The sequence below is a fragment of the Exserohilum turcica genome (assembly GCF_000359705.1).
Source record: "Exserohilum turcica Et28A unplaced genomic scaffold SETTUscaffold_11, whole genome shotgun sequence".
Classification (NCBI taxonomy): Eukaryota; Fungi; Ascomycota; class Dothideomycetes; order Pleosporales; family Pleosporaceae; genus Exserohilum; species Exserohilum turcicum.
In genome coordinates this window covers 1,853,606-1,874,476 of record NW_007359926.1, presented here as the reverse complement: position 1 = coordinate 1,874,476, position 20,871 = coordinate 1,853,606, and the positions used below count along the sequence as shown (strand labels likewise).

The 20,871-nt window shown below is 54.7% G+C and overlaps 6 protein-coding genes across 6 annotated transcripts in view; 3 read left to right on the top strand and 3 right to left on the bottom strand.

Moving 5' to 3' along the window:
• Window positions 1-2,367, top strand: part of SETTUDRAFT_159128 (uncharacterized protein) — a gene marked incomplete at both ends in the record, with an annotated part of 2,622 nt that extends 255 nt beyond the window's left edge. Inside the window, 3 exons of the mRNA XM_008024177.1 lie at window positions 563-584; window positions 693-971; window positions 1,040-2,367. Of these exons, the coding sequence (XP_008022368.1) occupies window positions 563-584; window positions 693-971; window positions 1,040-2,367 (1,629 nt within the window). The remainder of the gene's footprint in view (window positions 1-562; window positions 585-692; window positions 972-1,039) is intronic.
• Window positions 2,368-2,496: 129 nt separating this feature from the next.
• Window positions 2,497-3,750, bottom strand: SETTUDRAFT_103225 (uncharacterized protein; the record flags this gene model as incomplete). The annotated part of the gene is made up of 1 exon (XM_008024176.1): window positions 2,497-3,750. One exon carries the CDS (start codon window positions 3,748-3,750, stop codon window positions 2,497-2,499), a length of 1,254 nt encoding a protein of 417 aa, XP_008022367.1.
• A 778-nt stretch (window positions 3,751-4,528) lies between these two features.
• SETTUDRAFT_167377 (uncharacterized protein) lies at window positions 4,529-7,186 on the bottom strand. The gene is made up of 2 exons (XM_008024175.1): window positions 6,383-7,186; window positions 4,529-6,332 (listed from the first exon to the last, which is right to left on the bottom strand). Exons 1-2 carry the CDS (start codon window positions 6,806-6,808, stop codon window positions 4,926-4,928), a joined length of 1,833 nt encoding a protein of 610 aa, XP_008022366.1. The 5' UTR covers window positions 6,809-7,186; the 3' UTR covers window positions 4,529-4,925.
• Window positions 7,187-10,259: 3,073 nt separating this feature from the next.
• SETTUDRAFT_25819 (uncharacterized protein) lies at window positions 10,260-10,926 on the top strand (the record flags this gene model as incomplete). The annotated part of the gene is made up of 2 exons (XM_008023670.1): window positions 10,260-10,399; window positions 10,740-10,926. 2 exons carry the CDS (start codon window positions 10,260-10,262, stop codon window positions 10,924-10,926), a joined length of 327 nt encoding a protein of 108 aa, XP_008021861.1.
• Window positions 10,927-17,296: 6,370 nt separating this feature from the next.
• On the bottom strand, window positions 17,297-18,776 carry SETTUDRAFT_167376 (uncharacterized protein). Its single transcript, XM_008024174.1, has 2 exons — window positions 18,290-18,776; window positions 17,297-18,238 (listed from the first exon to the last, which is right to left on the bottom strand). The coding sequence occupies exons 1-2, from the start codon at window positions 18,767-18,769 to the stop codon at window positions 17,723-17,725; spliced, it is 996 nt and encodes a 331-aa protein (XP_008022365.1). The 5' UTR covers window positions 18,770-18,776; the 3' UTR covers window positions 17,297-17,722.
• Window positions 18,777-20,281: 1,505 nt separating this feature from the next.
• On the top strand, window positions 20,282-20,733 carry SETTUDRAFT_25817 (uncharacterized protein; the record flags this gene model as incomplete). The annotated part of the gene is made up of 2 exons (XM_008023669.1): window positions 20,282-20,511; window positions 20,718-20,733. 2 exons carry the CDS (start codon window positions 20,282-20,284, stop codon window positions 20,731-20,733), a joined length of 246 nt encoding a protein of 81 aa, XP_008021860.1.
• Between the last annotated feature and the right edge of the window lie 138 nt (window positions 20,734-20,871).

The following is a 20,871-nucleotide window of genomic DNA, read 5'->3' as shown; positions in this document are numbered from 1 at the left end:
AAACGCAAAACGACGTAAGACGGCCCCACCTTTTCCTCTTTTAGCCTCTTCGTCCCGTTGCCCGCCAAACAACAAAGCCCATTCATTTGCCCAGCCATACAGCCGACATCTCTCTCTCTCTTACACTCTCTTACTCTCCCGCTCATCCAGCACACGCTCGGAAGCGCTCGGATCGCCGTTTTTCGCCTTTGTCCTCTGTGATTCGCGCAGCTGCGGCCAATGTAGTCCTGTTGGCAGCCGCCCCGTCGTCGTACACAACAAAACCGCACGACAACATGTCTTTTTCCGACAACAACGACAGCGACGCCGATGATGTGGCGGCAAGTGGACTTGCAGCCATCGAGCGCTACGACGGCGAAGACACGAGTCCGACTACGAACCGCGAATTGAAAGGCTGGTATGCGTATCCCATTGCAGCAGAGGTAAGGGGTTTTTTTGTTGGCGGGATCTTTTTTTTGGGGGGGGGGGCGGGGGGAATCGCTGTTGTTGAGGTTGTTGTGGTTGTTACGCCATGGTCTATGTATGTATGTATGTATGTATTTGTAAGCTCACATGATTGCAGGTTTTCGCCGTGGTAGCAGTGGGTAAGTAAAACCATCCCATGTCCCCAACCCGCAATTCCGTCACGTGGCAACTGGCGCAGAACACATGTAACTGATTGTATCTGTGTGTGTTTTTTTGTGTGTATACAGGTGCCTTTCTACCTGTAGTCTTGGAGCAGCTTGCGCGAGAAAACGGAGTCTTCTTCTCAGACCGCAACAAACCCTGTGTCGAACATGTTCCCGCACGTCTTCGAGCGGAAAACGGGCAGAAACCTGGTGGTGGTGGTGGTGGTGGTGCGTCGGAGCAATGCATGGTCAAGTATCTGGGGAGGGAAATGTCAACCAGCAGTTTTGCCATGTATACGTTTTCCACGGCTGTGCTGCTGCAAGCAGTCGTCTTGATATGCTTCAGCTCGTTTGCTGACCATGGTACTTGCCACCCGTCCCGTAAGGTGCTTTGTGCGAGAGATATTAGAAACTGACGACGAGCTTTCCAGGTCCGTACCGCAAAAAGATGCTGATGGTGACATCGTACGCGGGCTCGCTCGCAAGCTGTCTCTTCATCTTCATCTCCCCGTCGCTATACTATCTCGCTCCGATTCTGGTCATCGTCGGCGTCGCCAGTCTAGGCTGCTCCTTTGTCTTGTTAAACGCCTTCTTGCCGCTGCTCGTCGCCAACCACCCAGACGGCAGCGCGGCGAGAAAACCATGGGCAGCCGACGATGGCGATTCCGACGTCGAGCTCGAAAGCTTGAACCCAGCTAATGCTTCGTCTGCCGTGCATCGAGTAAGTCCCGAGAGGCTGGCGCGCGACCTCGAGCGCTCGGCGCAAATCAGTTCAAAAGGCGTGGGCTACGGCTACATTGCCGCCGTCTTGGTCCAGGTATTCAGTATACTCATCATCTTCGCCTTCAGCAAGACGTCGCTCGCAAAGAGCTCTCCGACTCTCTCCATGCGTGTCATCCTCTTCATGGTAGGCGTCTGGTGGGCCGTCTTCTCCATCCCGACGCTGCTCTGGCTGCGGCCACGCCCAGGCCCGCCATTGCCCACACAACAACAACGCGGCAGCAAGTCTCCCTCGCGGCTGCGCACATTCCTCTTCTACACGTCGTTTTCCCTCGGCAGTTTCTGGAAGACGCTCCGAAAAGCGCTTCGTCTGCGCCAAACCTTCATGTTCCTCATCTCATGGTTTCTGCTTTCCGACGCCGTGGCCACTATCTCAGGCACGGCTGTGCTCTTTGCCCGCACTGAACTCCACATGGGCACCATTGCCATTGCGCTGCTCTCCATCACCTCAATTGGATCTGGCATCGTGGGCGCCTTTGCCTGGCCATGCGTCCAGCGCCGCTACTCGCTGCAGCCCAAAACAGTGCTGCTCTGCTGCGTGGCTGGCATGGAAATCATACCCATATACGGCCTGCTGGGCTACATTCCGCTGGTCCAGAGCCTGAGCTTCCTCGGACTGCAGCAGGCGTGGGAGATTTACCCCATTGGCGTCTTGCACGGCATCGTCATGGGCGGCATCTCGTCGTATGCGCGGTCCGTCTATGCTCCGTTGATCCCCGAAGGCAGCGAGGCCGCCTTCTTTGCGCTGTACGCAGTGACAGATAAAGGAAGCAGCGCGTTTGGGCCTGCGCTCGTGGGCTGGATCGTCGACCAAGCCGGCACAATCCGCCCTGCCTTCATCTTCCTGGCCGTCCTGGTCATGCTGCCTGCGCCCTTGCTGTGGCGCCTGGATATGGAAAAGGGCAGGGAGGATGCGAGCACCATGGCCGAGCAAGAGGACAAGGGACGCGCAAAGTACGAGAGAGTCCGTGTTGACTAGTAAGTAGGGGCTGAGCCGACCGCTTCTTTTTTTTTCCGACGGCGGGGGGTATAATGAAAACTTGATTTGTGTGTACTGTACCGCCTGAATAGAAATTCTTCTTTTTGGAGAGACGTCAACGCGCCTCCTTCATGCCCGCTCATGTTCCTCCATCTTGGGCCGCTTGCCATCGCGTTCGCGGCTGTCGCTGTCGCCGAATCTCTTTCGCTCACCCAGTGGCTTTGCATTTGCGCCCGTGGCTCCTTCTCTGCTGTCTCTGTCTCTTCCGCCATACGCATCTGGTCTGAATCGCTCGTCGACGCCGAAATCGGCTTTGCTGCGCCGCGGGCGATCGTCGCCATAGTCACCCCATTTGCCAGTGTCCTCGCTCTTCATGTCCCTGTAGCGCGTGCGCCCCTTCTTGCCCAGCTTGGTCATATCTCTAATCTGCATGTACTCTGGCAGTACCTCTCTATTGGTCTGGTCTTCAAAGCGCGCGTTCATGAGATTGCGCCGGTCGACGCCGAGTTCCTTCAGCTCGTCGGTGAAGAAGGCGCCCTTGTGGAAGTACTTTTGCATGTACTGCATTTGGCCGCGCTCGCCCTTTTCCTCCTGCTGTTTTTCGATAAAGGCGCGGTCTTCGGCCTCGCGCTCGGCGGCAGACAGGTTGCGGCGGCGCTCGATTTCCGCGCGTTCGGCTTCGGCTTCCTCGATGGCGAGGCGCTCGCGCTTGATGCGCTTGAGCTCGCGCAGTTTCCACGCCGCGTATTCGGCTTCAGGATCGAGGCCGTCGGTGTCGTCAATGGCGTTGATATCGGCGTCTTCGACGTCGTCGTCCCAGTCCTTTTTGCCGGCTGCTTTTTCTGCTATGCGCTGCTCGACCTGTTCCTGTACGAGTGCTCGGGCCTGCTCTTGTCGCTGTGTCTCCTCCTCTGCTGCAATCTCGTCTGCGGATTTGACGGGTGCCGCGACCTTTGTCCGCTCGCTCTTCTTCATGAAAACTGGTCGTAATAACTTCTTTGGTGCTTCCTCTTCGCTACTCGACTCTTCTTCTTCTGACGAGTCCTCCTCCTCTTCGCTGCCACTCTCACTCCCACTCCCACTTCCACTGCCATCCTTGCCTTCCTCCTCACTCTCAGTCTCAAACTCATCTTCTAATGCCTTGCGCGCAGCCTCATCCTTCTGCCTTGACGCAATCCTCGACTTGAGTGCTGATTTGGGAAACGACGACGCAATCGGCGCGGGTTTTGGCTTCGCAAAAGGTTTGGGCTGTGGCTGCTGCTCGTCGTCTGGTTCCGACTCTGAACTCGACTGCTCCTCGGGTTCGGCGACTGCAGGCTTTCCGGCGAATTGGCGCGTGCGCACAGGCTGCGCGGTGAGCTTCTTGGGCTTTGGTGGCGGCATGGTTGGGGTTGTGGGTGTGGCGCGACAGAGGGAGGGAATGCGAAAGTTGAGTCGCGAACGCGCTGTCGCGGCTTGCAAGTGGCTTGGCGTGCGTAAGGCTGAGCCTCACCTCACACGAATTCTGAGCATCCATATTCCACGCCTCTCTTCTCCAATAACACTTTTCACTTTCATGCCCATACCCTTCTATCACACGCGTAAAAATACCAGCATATCTCTATTTTACTATGTGTTATTTTCTCACATTTTGTTTAATTTCATTCCATTCCATTTTCTAATTTATTCAACTCACCATCCCACCCGCCATGTAAATCAACAAATTAATTCTCTGTCAAAACTCAACACCCGAAAACCAGAAAAGCAGAAACAGATGGAAAGAGCAAAGAAGTTCGAGTGCATACATCCATCATATATGTGTAACACACACAGACGGGTATATATCAATTACACTACATAGGACACACGATAGTGGGATACAACAGGATAGTTAACCCGGGACCAAAGAAAAGGTACGACAATTTCATGGTAGATTGGATGCAATGATGGAAGAAGAAGGTAACATGCTGTGAAACAATCCTCTCATCAGTCCAGTAAGGAAGAGTGCAATTGTAACCAATTTATTTGCTTTACATGGTCGCACATGGGCAGAAAAATCATGTCGTGATTTAATCAAATCATGTACCCGATAATACTCGTAACGCATACGTGTACAATTTCTCCGTCATACATCAAGTTCATCAATCTCAACATCACAATGATAAACACACAATTTTGACAGAGTAAACCGAATTTTTCATTGCCTGATCCGAGACAATGTATCATTGCTCTCAATAGTGGTCAAAAATCCGCCCTTTCCCCAATGTTCATGATATAGCCCAAGTATATTGCGGGCCGTGAAAACGCTCATCATATGAAAGCTCTTCGTGTATCACCACCTGGTTAAACAGGCTTGGTAGAATGCAAACAATAGCGCCTGCGAATGCTATAATGTAACAGGACAAGGAAAAGACCAACACCAGATCAGGGGACCAGAGAATTGCCCATGGAGCAAAACCCGGTACAATGCACGCTCGAACGCAACAGATACATGTCCAGTGGACTAAGAGTAAAGCAGACATGGCCGGGTTAGAGGCCATTCAACAAGATAATACATGAGAAGATGATAGACCGCCCTTTCACCGGAAGATTGGTTGCTGGGGGACAGGAAGTTGGTTAAACTGGTTTGTCTCAGGCCAAGCACTGCGGTCCATGTACGGCAGGAGACCCGAGCGACGGTCGGTCATGGGTCGTCCCAAGGGCTGGTACTGCATTTGATCGTATGCAATATTACGCGCTGGGTTGTGGATCGACGCTTGGGGTGGTGGAACTAGCAGAGTTTGCACACCACGGACCGGCCGGTAAGGAGACTGGCGCTGATTGAGGAAATGCGACGGCGACAGCTGGCGAGAGCTTGTTGGTCCAAACGACGTACTCACAGGCGAAGAGCCGGCAGAAGGTGGGTAGGGACTCATCTGGCGTGACTGGTCGGCAGTTGGCGTGTAAGTGTGAGGAAAAGAAGGCGGTGCCGAAGACGTGGGGGTGCTGCTGGGCTGTTGCCATTGGACCGGCGGCGGGTAAACCATGGTCATGGACCGGGCTCCAGGAATGGGCAGTGGAAGCTCCGACCACGTCTTCACCTGGGCAGGCGGCGCCTGCTGGGGTGCAGGAATCGAAAGGCTGGGCAGAGGGGGTAGGCGGTTTACGGATGGCGGTGGCTCGAATGACCTATTAATGGGCGTCTGCAGTGTGGGAATCGGAGGCGCATTGCTGTAGGGACCCGGGGCAAATCCGTGAGCCTGTCGCTTCATTGGTGGCTCAACTGTGTAATCAGCACTGCGCTTGCGTTGAATGGGACCTAGTTCTGGAAGGGCACCAATCGGGGAAACGGTAGCGGAGGTGGCCTGTGGTTGCAGCAGCGGGGTTTTGGAGAGTGCCATGTGGTTCGGAGAGTACATCATCGAGGTGGGTGGAGATGCTTGTTGCTGCGTCGGTGGCGATGGAACAACATTGGAGGGAAGGCCAAGTGCGTTCTGGGGCCCGACTGGGCTGACTGGACCGGCTGCTGGAATCTTCGAGGCTCGGTCAAAGAAGGTGCCAAACTTGCCCAAAATGGCGTGCCACTCGGTCCACTTCTCCTTGGAGGTGAAGAGGCTATATCGCATGTTGCTGAGAAATTCAACCTCCATAATGTGCACTTCTTGTACCGAGATGCCCGATACCTCTGCCCATGTCTTGTTGGTATATGTGTTGTCGTCGAGAAACTTGTTGCCAAGCATGAGTGCTACGGTTAGAAGACGGTACTCGCTACCTGGCTTTCCCTTGACTGTGGGGTTGGTCTGCTTCAGCCTGTAGATGAATAAAAGAGCCAGAAGAATGACATTTTGTGCCACCTGGGTTGTCGTCAGGATGGTGGCCACCCATTTCCTAAAGCCGGTCGTGGGATGTGCGTCGGGGACGAGGGGCTGCATGGGCTGGGCAGGCGATGTGGTGTCGACGACCTGTTTGAGGGTTGCCGAGCTCTCGAACCAGAAGAGACATGTCACCTGCAAAGTTAGAGGCAACGCTATGTTGAAAAAGAGGCTCTACTACTCACCTCTGCTGCCAGTTGGGGAAGGCCTTCTTGTGGGGTGTTGATGGTCGGCGGTATCCTCAGATTGGGTGATATTGACCACTTCTTCTTTGGTGTCTGTGCCATGTCTTGAGCTTGTTGCGATTGGGGGCGCTGGGGGCTGGGGCTCCTTGGTGGTGCTACTGATCGTGAGTTGCCGATTGCAGGCAGTTGGTAGCCGTACTGGTGCCCTGAGCCCTGGTTGGGTGGCAGCGAGACTACCCTTACGGCGGAGCCAGGAAGGTCTGGGGGTGTGAGAGGAGCTCTTGACGCTGTGCGAAGTGGATCGTGTTCGTAGCCGTTGGCCATCCTCGGATACGGCAGCTGCATGGCGGCGTCCAGCTTGGAGGCGCTGTGGGGGGCAGGAGCGTAGAAGGTGAAGGGATGCTCCCGCGGGATGGCGTGAGGCATTGGACGAGGGAGCTGTAGCTCGAGCATACGGACGGTCGGTGGATGATGATTTGGAGAGGGCAAGACGAGGTGGTGCAAAGACGACGACGTTAACGTGAACGGGCGGTCATGGAAACGGCTTGACGTCCGGGCGGGTGGGTGTATGTGGGTGTGGGCAGGCTATTGTTCGTACAATGTCTACCTTGACGGCATGTCCCAGCAAAGAAGGAAGGAAGCGAAGTGAAGTGAAGTGGAGTAGTAGTAGTAGTAGTAGTAGTAGTAGCGTAGGGTGAAGTGAACGGGGAGGTGCCGGGTATTAGGTGGTAGTAGTAGTAGTGGTAGTGGTAGTGGTGGTGGGAATCGCGGCCAGAGGAGCGAGATGGTGATTGTTGACGACAGCCACCTGTGGTCAGTGTATCTGTGCTAGGCCAATGAAGGCAACCTTGTTCCCGGGCCAGGGAAACGACGCTTGTGACTAAAAGTGGGTGGAGGCGGACGAGGCAGTAGGGTGAGGCGAAGGAGGGCTGGCCGGACACAATAAAGAGACGTCAGGCGCAGCAAGAGCTCTGGCCGAGGGGGGCTTGCTATGCCGGGAGCGGCTTGGTAGTGGGTGGGTAATGGTGGTGGTGAGGCAGAGGGTGAGGGTAGGGAGGCGGATTGTCGGGGGCCCGCACGTTGGTTGCGCAGACATGGCTTGGGGCCGTTGGATTTGAATAAAACATAGGTAATTCACACACACGGAGTCGTGAAGGGCTCGGAAGGTTCCAGGCAGGAGCGAGCAGGGTAGAAGGAACGCCCCAAGAGGCTGATCCAGGACCCAGAAGGAGAAGCCGCGCTCTGACATCAACCGCGCCTGCTGGCGCTAGCTGCGCACGGACGCGAGCACAAAGCAACCGCGACCGGGGGCACGCCGCGAGGGCAGGAGCGACCGGACTGGGACTGGGACGGGGAGTTGGGAGGACGGCCAGGAGCCCAGCAGCGGCAGCCACCACCCAGCAGGCGCCAAGCCGCGCGGGCTGATTAGCACAGCGAGACCCCCCCGGTACCAGGCCAGGACAAGGCCGTCCGAGGCGAGGCGAGGGCGAGGGCGGGCGTGTGGGTGGAGGTGGAGGTGGAGGTGGAGTGGGAGTGGGAGTGGGAGTGGATGCGGATGCGTGTGGTGGTGGTGGTGGTGCGTGTGTGCGTGCGTATGTGCGGCGGGAGTGAGGGAGCGAGCGAGTGAGGGAGGGAGGGAATGGGCGAGTGTGAGAGGTTGAGCGAGGTGCAGAGAGGGCGAGAGGACAAGGCGAGTTGGTCGCCCGCCAGGCAGGCAGGCAGCCAGGCAGGCAGCCAGGCAGCCATACGGCGATGGGATTACTGTAACTGACTGTACCGTACCGTACGCAGCGAGTGCACTGGACATTTGCTGTGTATGGGAGTGCAACCAACTGCAACTCTATTCACTGGCCGGGACTGGCTGGCTGGCTGGGCTGGGCTGGACGAGGTCGGCGGCCGGGCAGCGAGCACGAGTGGGACAAGCACCAGGGCCTGGGGCCTGACATCACCGTGCTGCCACTGCCGACCGCCCGTCATGGCAGACCGCAGACCGCAGACCGCATGCCGTGTATGACACTTATTTTTTTCTGCTGGCTGGCTGGCTGGCCGCCTTCCGCCCTCGCCCTCGCCCACGACCCGCGACAAAGACCACGTACGAGAGGGGCGCCCCATGGCCGAGGCCACGCGGGCAACAGGCAGCGGCCGCGGCACTCTGCGCGGCTAGTATCGACATACATAGGTGCAGTGTAGAGTAGTGTAGAGTAGTATAGGCATACACACGCCTAGTGTAGTGCAGCGCAGCGTCGTGTGGTGTGGTGTGGTGTGGTGGGCGACGCTGTACTATGGTAGCAGTAGTGGTGCTCCGAGAGTCAGGCAGTCAGTCAGTTGGCCTGCCCGCCTGCCTGCTGTCTGCTGCCCTCGCTCTCGCCCTCACCCTCACCCTCACTGCCGGCCTGTCTACTAGGTGTATTACGGGGTGGGCACGCAGACTCAGCCCTGGCCCCTCGTGTCTCGCCGCACAGCAAATCTAAACAAAAAAAGGCGGATGAATGGGTCTGGCGGGTCGGCTGGCGTGAAGAATCAATCCCTGGGGGCTAGAGTGCTGTGACGACGCCCCCAAAAAAGGACCAGCTGCGCCGCGCCGCGCGAGACAGCCTCAGCGGGTGGCATGGGCGGCGATTGGCTGGGGTGCTGATTGGCTGGGGCGGGGGAGCAGGCGATGCATGGTGCGCGTCGAGAGGGGGGGGGAAGGAATGGGAAGGCAGTGAGGGGAGGGGTGGAAGGAACGAAGGACCTTTCAGCCATGATCCAACCAACCAACCAGCCAACCAATCAGCCAACCAGCCAGCCAGCCAACCCCTCCCCTCCCCTCACGCTACCGGCCAAGTCCCGTACACACACTCTCACTCACATACGCATATACGCCCACACGCCCACATCTACGTACATACATACATACATACATACATACATACACACATACACACATACATACAGTACAGACACACACAGTGCACGCGTGCGGACAATGGGAACACGGCCGGCGCCCGCTGGTGAAGAATCATGGCAGAGCACCGGTGGCCGGGCGGCGCTGATTGGCTGCACGGCTGCACGCAACATGGTAGGCCTGCGCCCTGCAGTCTCAGCCCTCATCCACGGCGGGCGGGCAGCTGCACCGGCCCCGGCGGAGCGAGCACGCACGCCCTCACGCCCTCACGCACACACGCACACATGCACATCGATAGATAGTAGCACACCACACACCGACAAGCACTCGCCAGCAAGGCAAATGAGGAGCAGGACTCGCTCCGAGCAACCTGGGCGCACTTGCGACGCGGCGGCACGCTTCGACATGTAACTTTTGCAGCAGCAGAAATTGCCGTAAGCCGCCCAAGTCTATCGCATAGCGTCGTGGTGCTCCATGGCCTTTGATGCTGCACCCACCCACCCACACACATACACAAGCTGCAAGACCCATGCCATGCCGTGTTTGACTGGGAAAAAAGCACCATGGCGGCGGCGGCGAACGGCGACGGCGACGAGTGCCGTGCTGCCACCGCGACGACTACGACGACGACGACGACTGCCGCCGCTGCTGCTGCTGCTGCTGCTGCTGCTGCTGCCACTGCCACTGCCACGACTGGCCGCAAGCGATACGAGCCAGGCCGCCCAGGCAGGCGGCGGCCTAGGCGAGTCGCCGTCTTACTTTACCCTAAGCCTGCCCTAAATCCGAGCCCGAACCCTGTCCAAGGCGACGCTTTGCAGGCTGAAGTTTGAGCGAGGGCGCGAGAGGGCGCGAGAGGGCGCGCTGGTGGTGCTGGTGGTGCTGGTGGTGATCGGCCGTGGTCTTTTTTGCAGATGATTTTTCGCCTTGGTGTGACGCTTCGGCTTCCAATCAAGTGGAGCCGCGGGGCCTGCTGCAACCCGCGCGCGCCCAATGGTCGCCCCCTCTCCGGCGCTAGACGGGGTGCAGACGGACGGCCTGCTGCGATGGATGGACATGCTCGACAAGTTGAGGCAATCTGCACTCCAAACGCCCCTGACGAAACGCGTATTGGATATTGCCCGTGTGCCTGTGTGCGTGCGTGTGTGCGTGTTTGCACGCGCGCGCGCCTCAGTTACTGCATTCTGCCCCCGGCTGACGACTGGACTGACTGAGTGGATGGCTGGATGGATGGATGGATGGATGCGACTGCACCCTCGACACATGGATGCAGGCCGGCTGCATCGGGCTCGTGTGTTGCTGGGCAACGAGCAGCAGGAACACACGCTGCAGCAGAATGGATGATGATGATGAGTAATGGCGGATGGATGGCGGATAGGCGTTGGGCGTGGTTCGCAGAGGCGGCTGGCCGGCTGGCTCATGTCATGGCACCGCATCCCGCCAGGCAGCCTGTTTGCTCGCACTCAGACTCAGACTCGCGCATGTTGGCCGTGGAGGGTGCAGCATGGCAAGCACCGTCACCGTCATGCGTAAATACGGCAGGGGTGCCGCGCGCGCTTTCCTCGGTCCGTCCGCCACCGTCGCCGTCACCGTCACCGTCACCGTCACCGTCACCGTCACCGTCACCGTCACCGTCACCGTCATGGCGGGCAAAAAATAGATGGCCGCACCGCACCAGCACCGCGTAATCAGCTGTGTGGCTATATGACACGGACGCCCGCCGCCGCAGCATGAATTGCATTGCACATGCCTGTTTAGCTCCAAGACGCGCCGCCGAAGATCAAGTCGATAGTGGGAAATACGGCGTTCCATGACCACGTATCGGGGCCATGTCGGTGTGAGGCGCTGGAGCAGAGCTGGAGCCTCGACGTCTCAGACACACGCTTTGCTGAGCCTCGCTTCGATGCTGCTGCTGCTGCTGCTGCTGCTGCTGCTCAAGTGACGAGGCAAACGGCACGCTCGGAATCCACGCCTATACATGCATGCTAGCCCGCCATGCGTCATCCGACGGTGCGAGTCGGTGCCGCAATCGCTGTGGCAGTGGCCCCGTCCAAACCACCAGCTGTGTCGTATCGATGCATGTATTGCGGCCATGTACTCTCTATCGACGATGGATGCCCCGTCAGCGTGCGTGTGCGTGTAATATCCACGGCAAAGGCTCAGCTGCGTCGTGATCCCTCCCTCCCGCCATGTCTCTCCATGATGCCTGGTCTCCCCATAATCCCATGTCTGCACTGCCAAGCCGCCTGCTGCTCGCCCGCCCTGGCGAGCCGATGCTTCATCCGGCGTAGCAGGCGCGACTGCAAATGCGCTCAGGGCTCAGGGCCCAGCGCTCCTTCCACGGCCACCACCAGTGCCAGTGCCAGTACGGAGCATGCGGGCCACACTCGGCACCGCCTGCCCTCAGCTTTTTTTTCTCTCTGCATCCACCCACACTGCCACCCCCCCTCCCCCTCCTCCTCCCCCTCCCATTATACGACCCAAGTAGCGCGACTCATTACCCGACCCTCCTCCCGTCAATCAGCAGCGCCGCCTGCCTGCCTGCCTGTATCTATCACCCGCCCTAAGCCCTTCGCGGCGCCTGGACGAGCCCTTCCCACGACGCGTACTCATGCCCATATGTCATCCATTATCAATGCATCTCCGCCCTCTGCTCTTCAACAATCCCTTCTGCCGAGCCGCACCATGGTAGCTCGTCTAGTGCGCTTTCGCCGTGCGCCGCAGTCCGCCGGCGGCACCACCGCAAAAGAAGACGACGACGAACAAGCAAAAAAATATGCTATCCACACCATCCAGTAGCCCTCCCGAGCCTCCGCGCCCTTGGTCGCCTCGCGAGACATGGCGGTGCAGCGCCGTTTCGCCCAAAGACAAAGACGCAGTCAGAAGACGACGACGCCCGTCACGCTCGCCTGACAAAAAAAAAAAAAAAAAAAAAAAAAAAAACCCCCACTTGCCAATTCAATCCGCCTTGGCTTGGTCAAACAGACTGCGCCGCTACGGCCCAGCAAAGCCGGCCTGCACGCCTGGGCCTTAGCGGCCGTACTGCAAAAGCAGAGGGTCGCATAATCTCGTGCAAGCGACAAGCCTCATGCCGACTCAGCACCGTGTGTACACCTTTGCCACACAAAGGTCGACTGGGTCGACGTTAGTTTCTTCACACGGCGTCCCTCTCGATCCATCGCACGCCCATCCCCGCTCGAGGGGCGCGCTCAAACGAGTAGGTAAGACGACCCCTGACGAATAAGCACTGCCGAACCCCACGCTCAGAGCAATTACGCCTGTATCCAACACCGACCCAACCCCAAGGCATCCGTGACCGGCACCATGGCCGCTGCCTCTGCTGCTATTGTATCAAGCTATAGTATGTAAGACGCAACCACCCGCCCTCAAGACCACACATTCCTTTCGTCTGACACTGTGCCACGGCATGCTGACTGGTCAGGCCACTGCTTCTCCCCCCCCTTGATGAAAGCCTTTGGTCTGGGGGGGGGGCACCAATGCTTGCTTTGCACCGGAGATTGAATATGAATGTATACAAGGGCATGTGTATCGATCTGCGGAGCGATCCTGGCGTGTCCGGTGCACGCACGCACACAGGCTCAGTCTCATTCACTCACGCGCGCACCGCTTGTCACCAAGACGACGACTATCGGGCGTATGCGTTACGCCACATGGCCCGTTTAGCGAAGCCGGCCCCCCCGATGAGTGTGACCAAGTTCCCACCTCATAATACCCCATGCTTCCCAGTACATGCAGCATGTTCCTTCTGCTTGCGCCAACGATAACGGTCCCGAAATCGGTAGAACCTTGCCAACCACCACCACCACGGCCACGACTACGTAACTTGCGATCCAAGTATATCGTATGCTAACTCGTTTAATGGCTTTCCTTTGTCATGGGCAATATGCTTTCGCCGGCTACACAACACATGATCCACGTTTCGCTGGCTGCTTAGCGCTGGCCCATGGCCAACGATCATCTCACGGCCAAACACCTGGACATCAGGCGCTGCCTCATGATGCCCGTGTTCAGGCCGCCACCATGTCACCCTTTTGCAACAAAACGGCAGAGCGCATCACGCCCGCCAAACACTGCACACCACTCTGTGCCTGGAATGCGCCTTTGCGCGTGTTTGTTCTGACCCACACTGCATGACCCATACAAGCCCATATCTCGAAGCGTGACGACGGCGCACACCCGGCACAGAGTGTGGCCGCAGTTGGCCCCTGAAGAGTCGGCAGCACATGAATTTAGCACATACCCTTCCAACCTCTCCAGGGCTTCAGAAATGACGAATGCGCTTCTCACGTAAACATCCTCGCTTGCCACCTGCATGTCACCAACGACCAATGGTCCGGGATACCTTGGCCAAGCGCTCATACTCCAGTCCACAAAAACCTGGACCCAATGCAACGTCCTCATGAGCCCATCGCCATACATGGCCAAATGGCGCAAGGCTCCTTTGATTCCCTTGTTTCCCGGTTGCAGCACAAGGGACCCGCCAATAGCCGTTGAATCTAGACATGTGTCTGTAAGACACGCAGGACCGTCGCACCGGCTCTCGTGTAGGCGGAGCGCCGGCCAACAAATATGTCAAGTTCCTTGACTACCCGTCCGCTATGACAAGGAAGCACGGGCGGACCACACACACACTCACACACTCACACTCACACACTCACACTCACACACATGCCGCAGTCGGCCCACATTCGCTTTCAAGTGCATCATTCATGTACAAACGTCCCCCTCTGGTCAGCTGGCAATAGTCTCCAGCTAAGCCTCGCCACCGCCGTGCAAATTCCTTTGGCTTGGCTCGCACAAACTGGGTAGGTCAGCTCTCGTGCTTGTTTGCGTCTTGCTTTGCTCTTTGTCGTCTCCTTTTTTTCTGCTCGTCAATGTTTGTTTGCATTTCTTGATGCCTATCACTTTGTTTCCTGTCCGGCCCCACCATGTGCGGATTGTTGATGCCTGGCTGCAACCGTATGATGTGTAACATGTGCTGAACAAGACCCTCGATATGGAATTGCATCCACAATGGGAAGGGAACCTTCGGCTCCGCTTCACGGAATAAGCCCAGTCCGCATCTGGCTTGTTTTGCTTTCGCTTACAGTGTTTCACAAAGCACCTGGGATGCGGATACTTGCAGCCCATGGCAGCAGCTTTTCCAACGTGGGAAGGTTACCGCATCGGCCTGCCGATACGGTATACATACTTTTTGCCCCCATTGTAGTCTGACTGCATGCTCGTCGCCGCCGCCGCCTGTCTGTCCCCCTTTGTCCTCGCCGACTTCAAGCCTGCATCTCTACAATTTCCTGCCTACCCGCCCAGGCTGCAACTGCGCAACCCTCGCAATAACTTTGCCGTAGGCCGTAGGCAGCACGCGTGTATGTTTTTGTCACGTGCAAAAAAGTTATCAAACCCACCCCCCTCCCCCCTCGCCCCTCCCCCGCGGGCAAAGCCCCCGAAGGTCTTGGGATTTGGAATTTCACCCTTTATTGCTTGTCTTTGTCTGACTGACATGTTCTTTTCTTTTTTTGGCGTCTTTGTCTCTCCCTCCCTCTCTCTCCCCGCCTTTCCCCCCTCTCATGTTCCCCCCTCTTTCCGTTTCTTTCTCGGGGGGACCAGCTACTAAACTTCCGGCTTACCTACTTGCGAAAGCCGACGACGCGCCTTACTAAGAAAACATACGCCTGTCTCACCAACCCCAAGTCTCGCCGCGCTGCTTTTCCCCGGCTGAGCGCGAAACAGCGCCCCCCCCCCCCCCCAAAAAAAAGTTATTTCTAGTATCCTCGTTTTCTGGGGCTTGTTCCGTTGGAAACCTTAAAAATCATGCCTTTATTTTATTTTATCTTTCGCTGACAAAAGGGAACTCGGGCAATTGCTACATGCACATGCTAAGATGGACATGCAGTTCAGTCATGTCATGTCATTCAGTCATGCAGTCCGTCAGTCGGTCGGTCACTCAGCCATGCAGTTTGGTCACTACACTACACTACACTTACTACACTTGCCTCAACTCGGCGCGCCACGACAAGTCCGAGAAGAAAACTAGTAAAACTTGTTAAAGACAGACTAGACTTGCTAGTAACAAACTCAACTTGACGTAACTTAGCTTGGGTTTGGGTTGTGTTGATACAATGGAACTGACTTTCAAAGCTTGTATACGAGGTCAATCTACAGTACCGGTTAACATTGTGTAGCTATCTGTGTGCTGTAGGCGTGAATTCATGTTTCCATCTCCATACATACTTCCCCATCTCCGAATTCCCCCCCCCCCTGTTGTCGTCGTTGTCGTGGTTGTCGTGGTTGTAAGAAGCCGTGGAAATATAGCACCATGACTACACATCCCCATGTATATCTGCACGTGTATCCATCTCCATCTCCATCTCCGTCTCCATCTCCATCTCCGTCTTCGTCAGCACGCAGCACAGGTACCAAGCATAAACACGAAGCAAAGTACCAACGCAACGCACAAGCAATTCACTAACAGAACCATACATATACTACTTTACTAAGCCCCCCCCTCCTCCTCCTTCTCCTCCTCCTCCTCCCTACCGCGAAAATAAGTAAGATGGAGAAAGGAAAAATAAAATAAAATAAAAAGCTCGAGACATATAACAATACCCACGCACGTTAATATTATAGACCCCCAAGTACCCCCCCGTGCACGTGCGTCTTACTCTTCACTTCTTCTCCTTCTTCCTTCCTTTCTCCTTTCTCCCTTCTCCCTTCTCTCTCTCTCTCACACACACACACAATCTCCTTCTCCTTCTCACACTCCCGCATTTCCCCCCCCCTAACCTCTGTGCTTTAAAAATAGCACTCTGGGCACGTGCCCGTGCGGTCCGGCTTTTTTCTTTCCTCTCTCTCTCTTACTTGCAAGGTTACTTACTTACTGCTACTTACTTACTACTTACTCCTTACTACGTTACGTTACGTTAAAAGCCGGGGGTTCTTATTTTCTTTTTTTTAGGGGAGTGGGGGAGTGGCTAGTAGTAGGTGCCGTGGCCGTGGGACTGACGCTTTGGTGCGACATGTTTCATTTCATATCATCGGTTCGGTTGGGGGGGGGTTTGGGGGAGGTATGTTAGGGTGAAGAGGAGAAGAGGAGAGGAGAGATGGGGTGGGGTTTTTTTTTTCGTATTCGGTTCTTTTTTTTTTGGGGGGGGGGGGGGGTAGCTGGGAGGAAGGCGAGGCGGAGGGGTGGTGTTGTGGTGTGTGTGTGTGTGTGTGTGATGGAGAGCCGCTGTGTGTGGTATACTGTGCTGTGTTGTGTATGGAATGGGGAATGGAGGATGGGGAGAGGAGAAAGCCACATACATACATACATACAGTGGATGATGCCATGTCCATACTAGTATGTCTACATACTGCGTCCCGTGAATTGAATTGGGTTTTGCACCAACGGTGCCTGCAGTATGTGTATTAGTTTCGAAACCGGGAGTGACGTCTCCATCTCTCCATCTGTCCATGTACGTGTGTGTATATACACATTGTTATACCCGCTGGCCGTCCGTCTTTCTCCACCCTGATCGCGTATCATCCCGAGTCTGCTTCTGATTCCGAGTCCGGACATGCACACACACACACGAGGAAGAGTAAGCGGTTTTCTCTGAAGAGAAAGCAAAAAAAAAGTAATCTCTCAATCTCTCTCATTCTTTTACTCAAAACTGCGCTGCGCCCCATGCAACCATGTATCCATGTAACCTACACAGCCACACAGCCTGTTCCTCGGAAAAGCCCACCTAAAACAAATATAACCCCCCACAAAGTTCATAACATACATACATACATACCTACGCATACACATATATATTACGTATCAGCTCGGCCGTACGTAGCACAACGTATCTCGATAGGACCGTTTCGTGTGTCCTTTTTTTTCCTCAGCATATGTAATCCATCGTACGATTGGGGAATTAGAATTTATCCGGGTTTTGGGGCGCCATGACTAAGGGGGAGAGAGAGAGAGAGAGAGAGAGAGAGAGAGACAGTTTTTTTTGCAACATATTATCGCCCTCGTGTTTCTATTTCCAGATTGGAACAAGTTACCAAGGCCCGTTTCGGTCTTCGGTGATTAGAGAGAAGGAGATTGTTGGGGCGGCTGTCGGGGGGGGGGATTAGTGGAGCACATGCACACGACGTATTTCAGATGTTTGGACTGCGGTACACTTAGTCATGGGCAGGTAATCTATCTGCTGCAGCGTGGCGCTACTGCGGGAAGAAGGGGGGAAACAGGAACAGGGAACCCAGATATCGGGGTCGGGATACTGCTAAGTTGCGAGGTAATTGTGCAGGCGGGTCGAGAGGGAGAGATTCATGAAAGACAAGGGTTTGGGCTGGTTATGCTCGTAATGATGCATTTGACCGTCATCCCCATGGCGACAAGACCGCCACCCCCAGATGCATGCACATGCACATTATATGATACAAATGGTACAATTGCTTGGCTAGAATTAGAATAACCTGTTGTCGGCACTGGCCTTGGCGGCATCCCGTTTGGCACTCTGCTTCTTCTTGTCCTTTGCCTCGCCAGGCGGCTTGAAGAACAAACTTGGGCTCTCGCCTTGCTTGACCATGTAGCTTAGGTAACCCCGGTGTGCCGGGTCGCGGTAGTATTCAATGTCCTTTCTTGCGGTCGCATCAGGCAGCCTGTACTTGTATTTTGTACCGACTTGCTTCATGACGGTAGCCATGGCCTCGCTCTTCTTTTCTTCGGCCGCAGTCTGCAGTGCCGAGAGGATCGGAGAGGGTATTTTGACCGTCGGCAAGCGGCTGGCGAGGGAGACGAGTTCTGGCGAGGACTGTAGCGAGATGATCGGGTGCGATTCGCCGCGTAGTACGCGCTTGATGGTTGTGGGGGAGTAGAAACGTGTGGTTACGCTGCCGCCGAGGGCTTCGATGCGCGCAATGGCCTCGGCCGATGCTCTGGAGACAACAATGTGTATGGGCGTGGTAAGCTGCTCCGCATTCTATGTCATTGAGTCAGCATCTTGAATGAATGCTTGTAAATGTCTTCATACCCTTGCCAACAGCTTCACCCCATGTCTCTTGACTCCGTGCAAGCATCTCGACTTGGCCAATTCCTTCATAGTAATGGGTTTCTTGGGGTCCAGCCTTCCCTGGTCAATCCAGCTTTGTATCCGGTCCAGATTGATGGGTGACATTTCCACCTTGAAGGGATTGCGCTTGCCTCTCCCTCGCTCTGGATTTGTGATCCATTGTGGTGTCTGACCTCCCTCGAAGCCAGTCGGCACTTTTCCGTGCGCATGCTGTCCCTTTTGTCCGCGACCAGCCGTCTTTCCCTTTCCTGAGGCGGGACCTCGTCCACGACGAATCTTCTTATTGTAGGCGCCGGCGTTGTCGGATAGCGACGACAGAATGGATGCGCATCTTTGCTGGGCGGGGAGCACAAAGGCGGCGGGGAGCGGCGTCGCGCATGACCGGGCGGGGGAGTAGACGAGTGACGAGACGAATCGGACAGCTCTTAGCCGTGGAGGCATGGCTGCGGTTGGCAATCTTCGTGCTGGTTGCGGTGGTAGTGTTGAAAGCGACATGCGAAGATTCGATGTTTACATAAGCATAGTCCGCGGGGTCTAACCTTAATAGGAAGATATTCCACCCCGCGATACCCCGCATGTTATCACGGTGTTGTAAATAGGTAATGCGGAATTCGTGATAGATACTTAAAAAGCACGTATAATAATCCGGTCCGGGTGTTGAAAACAATTCCAATCATGTTCTCTACATCCGTTCATGATACGTCCTTGTAGTCTCCATGAAAATCAGTTGCACTCTCCTGGTATGAATTGTGAGCGAGTGATTTACGATGACAAACGTTTACTTGAATGACTAATTTTTCAGCCTAGGTATGGGTGATTTAGTAATATATGTTTCGAGAATGCTATTCTTGATCGTTTCCAAGGAACTACCTTGCCCTTAGGTTAATACATAATGACCCCGCCATTGTATGTGTGTTGCCTCTAACGTATTTCCTACCATGTTTGTTTCATTCGAGGATTTCTATAAATGAGAACTTGAAGTGGCTCTTTACTAATCGTCTGAGCTGAGAGGGGGGGGAGGGTGTCAAAGCGAAGAGGCTTTGCCAGACGAATTGGAGGATAATTTTCCTTCTGTAAAACCCAAGGCCAGTATATAATATCATCAAAAATTCATGCAAGTGAAATTAAACAATGATTCCGTGATGACGGTGTTTCACAGCTATGTGTCTTAGTACATAGATATCACTGATCATTTTCCACCGAGATTCGTAAACTACCCGCACTTCTGGGAAGTTTCAAATACATGGAGAAAACAGAGAGTTGTGTGTGAGTATTCAGAGTGGGTATGTTTGTTTTGATTTTCAGCTAATCTGGTAGCAGAAGGATATCTCATTCAAGTCAAGTTCTAGAGGCTCCTTATCAATCAAGAGAGTATAGATGATTATGGATCATCAGGAAGATACAACACCAGTAGTTCATTCTGATCAAATCATTCTTCTTTGAGAGGTGCTTACAGGTAAACCTACGATGGCCCAATCCCAAAAGATTCTGGTCAAGCTAATAAGGCAAAGATGACCCTACAATCATTAAGAGTTTGAATAAGGTTAATATCTCACAATGCGTATGGCCAAGATAGGCTTGAATCGGACTCTGTAACTTGAAGTTGTTTAAACCGGCTTCTCAGTACACTGACCAGTGTTTGCGATACAAATTACCATCTACCTGTGAATATGCAGGTTGGAGCCCAGTCAATGCTTCCATCCAGTACACTATTCTGATCTGTGGAGATTTCACATGCAAACAGTGTCTAAACTGGCTCCATAACCTTCACCACCACCTTTTCATTTTCGACATTAACGCCCCAATGAATGGTTACTCTACAATCCCCTACCCATATATACACTACCAGCCTTACACCGTTCTACTTAAATCACCATCAAAACAACCCAACTCGAAACATCTCTAAACACCAACAAACATCTAAACCACCAGGATCAACATCCAACAGCATCAATGTCTAACAACATGAACCCCAACGGCTGGCGCAACATCTCTGGCATTGGACATGGCAGGGACTGGGGTGTGCCATCTGGAAAGTCTTCCAAGAGTGGCAGCTCCAAATCCACCATGAAGCAGGGCTCTAGCAATTTCAACTCTGCAAAGTCTTCCAACAAGGATGCATCCTCCAAGGGGCTCAATGCAAAGGCTAAGCCTTTCGTGCCGGGAGGTAGCTCGTCGAAGAAGTAGATGATATGTACTTGGGGTTCATAGATATGTATGGGCAATGAAATAAGGGCAGGAGTCATGGCGCAGGGTTATCGAATGTAATGTCAATTCTTAGGACTAGAGACACAAGATGGCGAAATGATTCTGTACTTCGGGCTATTGGGACACACTGGATATACATGTGAATAAAACTGTAAGCGGTATGATGACTGCTATTTTACAGTGAGAGTGATGCTTAAGTACTGTGTGCAAGGCCCAAGGTATTGTGTTTTTGCTTATTTGTAGTGTACTTCACTGCATTGTGTAGCCCTCGTTTCATTATCAAACTCAAATATCTAATCTGTGATGGTTCAAAAACAAAATGCGAGGAAGACGTT

Coding starts and splice junctions, on each gene's coding strand:
- SETTUDRAFT_167377 (XM_008024175.1), bottom strand. CDS start 6,808: ATGCCTCACGCCATCCCGCGGGAGCATCCCTTCACCTTCTACGCTCCT. Junction 6,333..6,382: donor TTCCCCAACTGGCAGCAGAG/GTGAGTAGTAGA, acceptor CTAACTTTGCAG/GTGACATGTCTCTTCTGGTT.
- SETTUDRAFT_167376 (XM_008024174.1), bottom strand. CDS start 18,769: ATGCCTCCACGGCTAAGAGCTGTCCGATTCGTCTCGTCACTCGTCTAC. Junction 18,239..18,289: donor GGGTGAAGCTGTTGGCAAGG/GTATGAAGACAT, acceptor TCAATGACATAG/AATGCGGAGCAGCTTACCAC.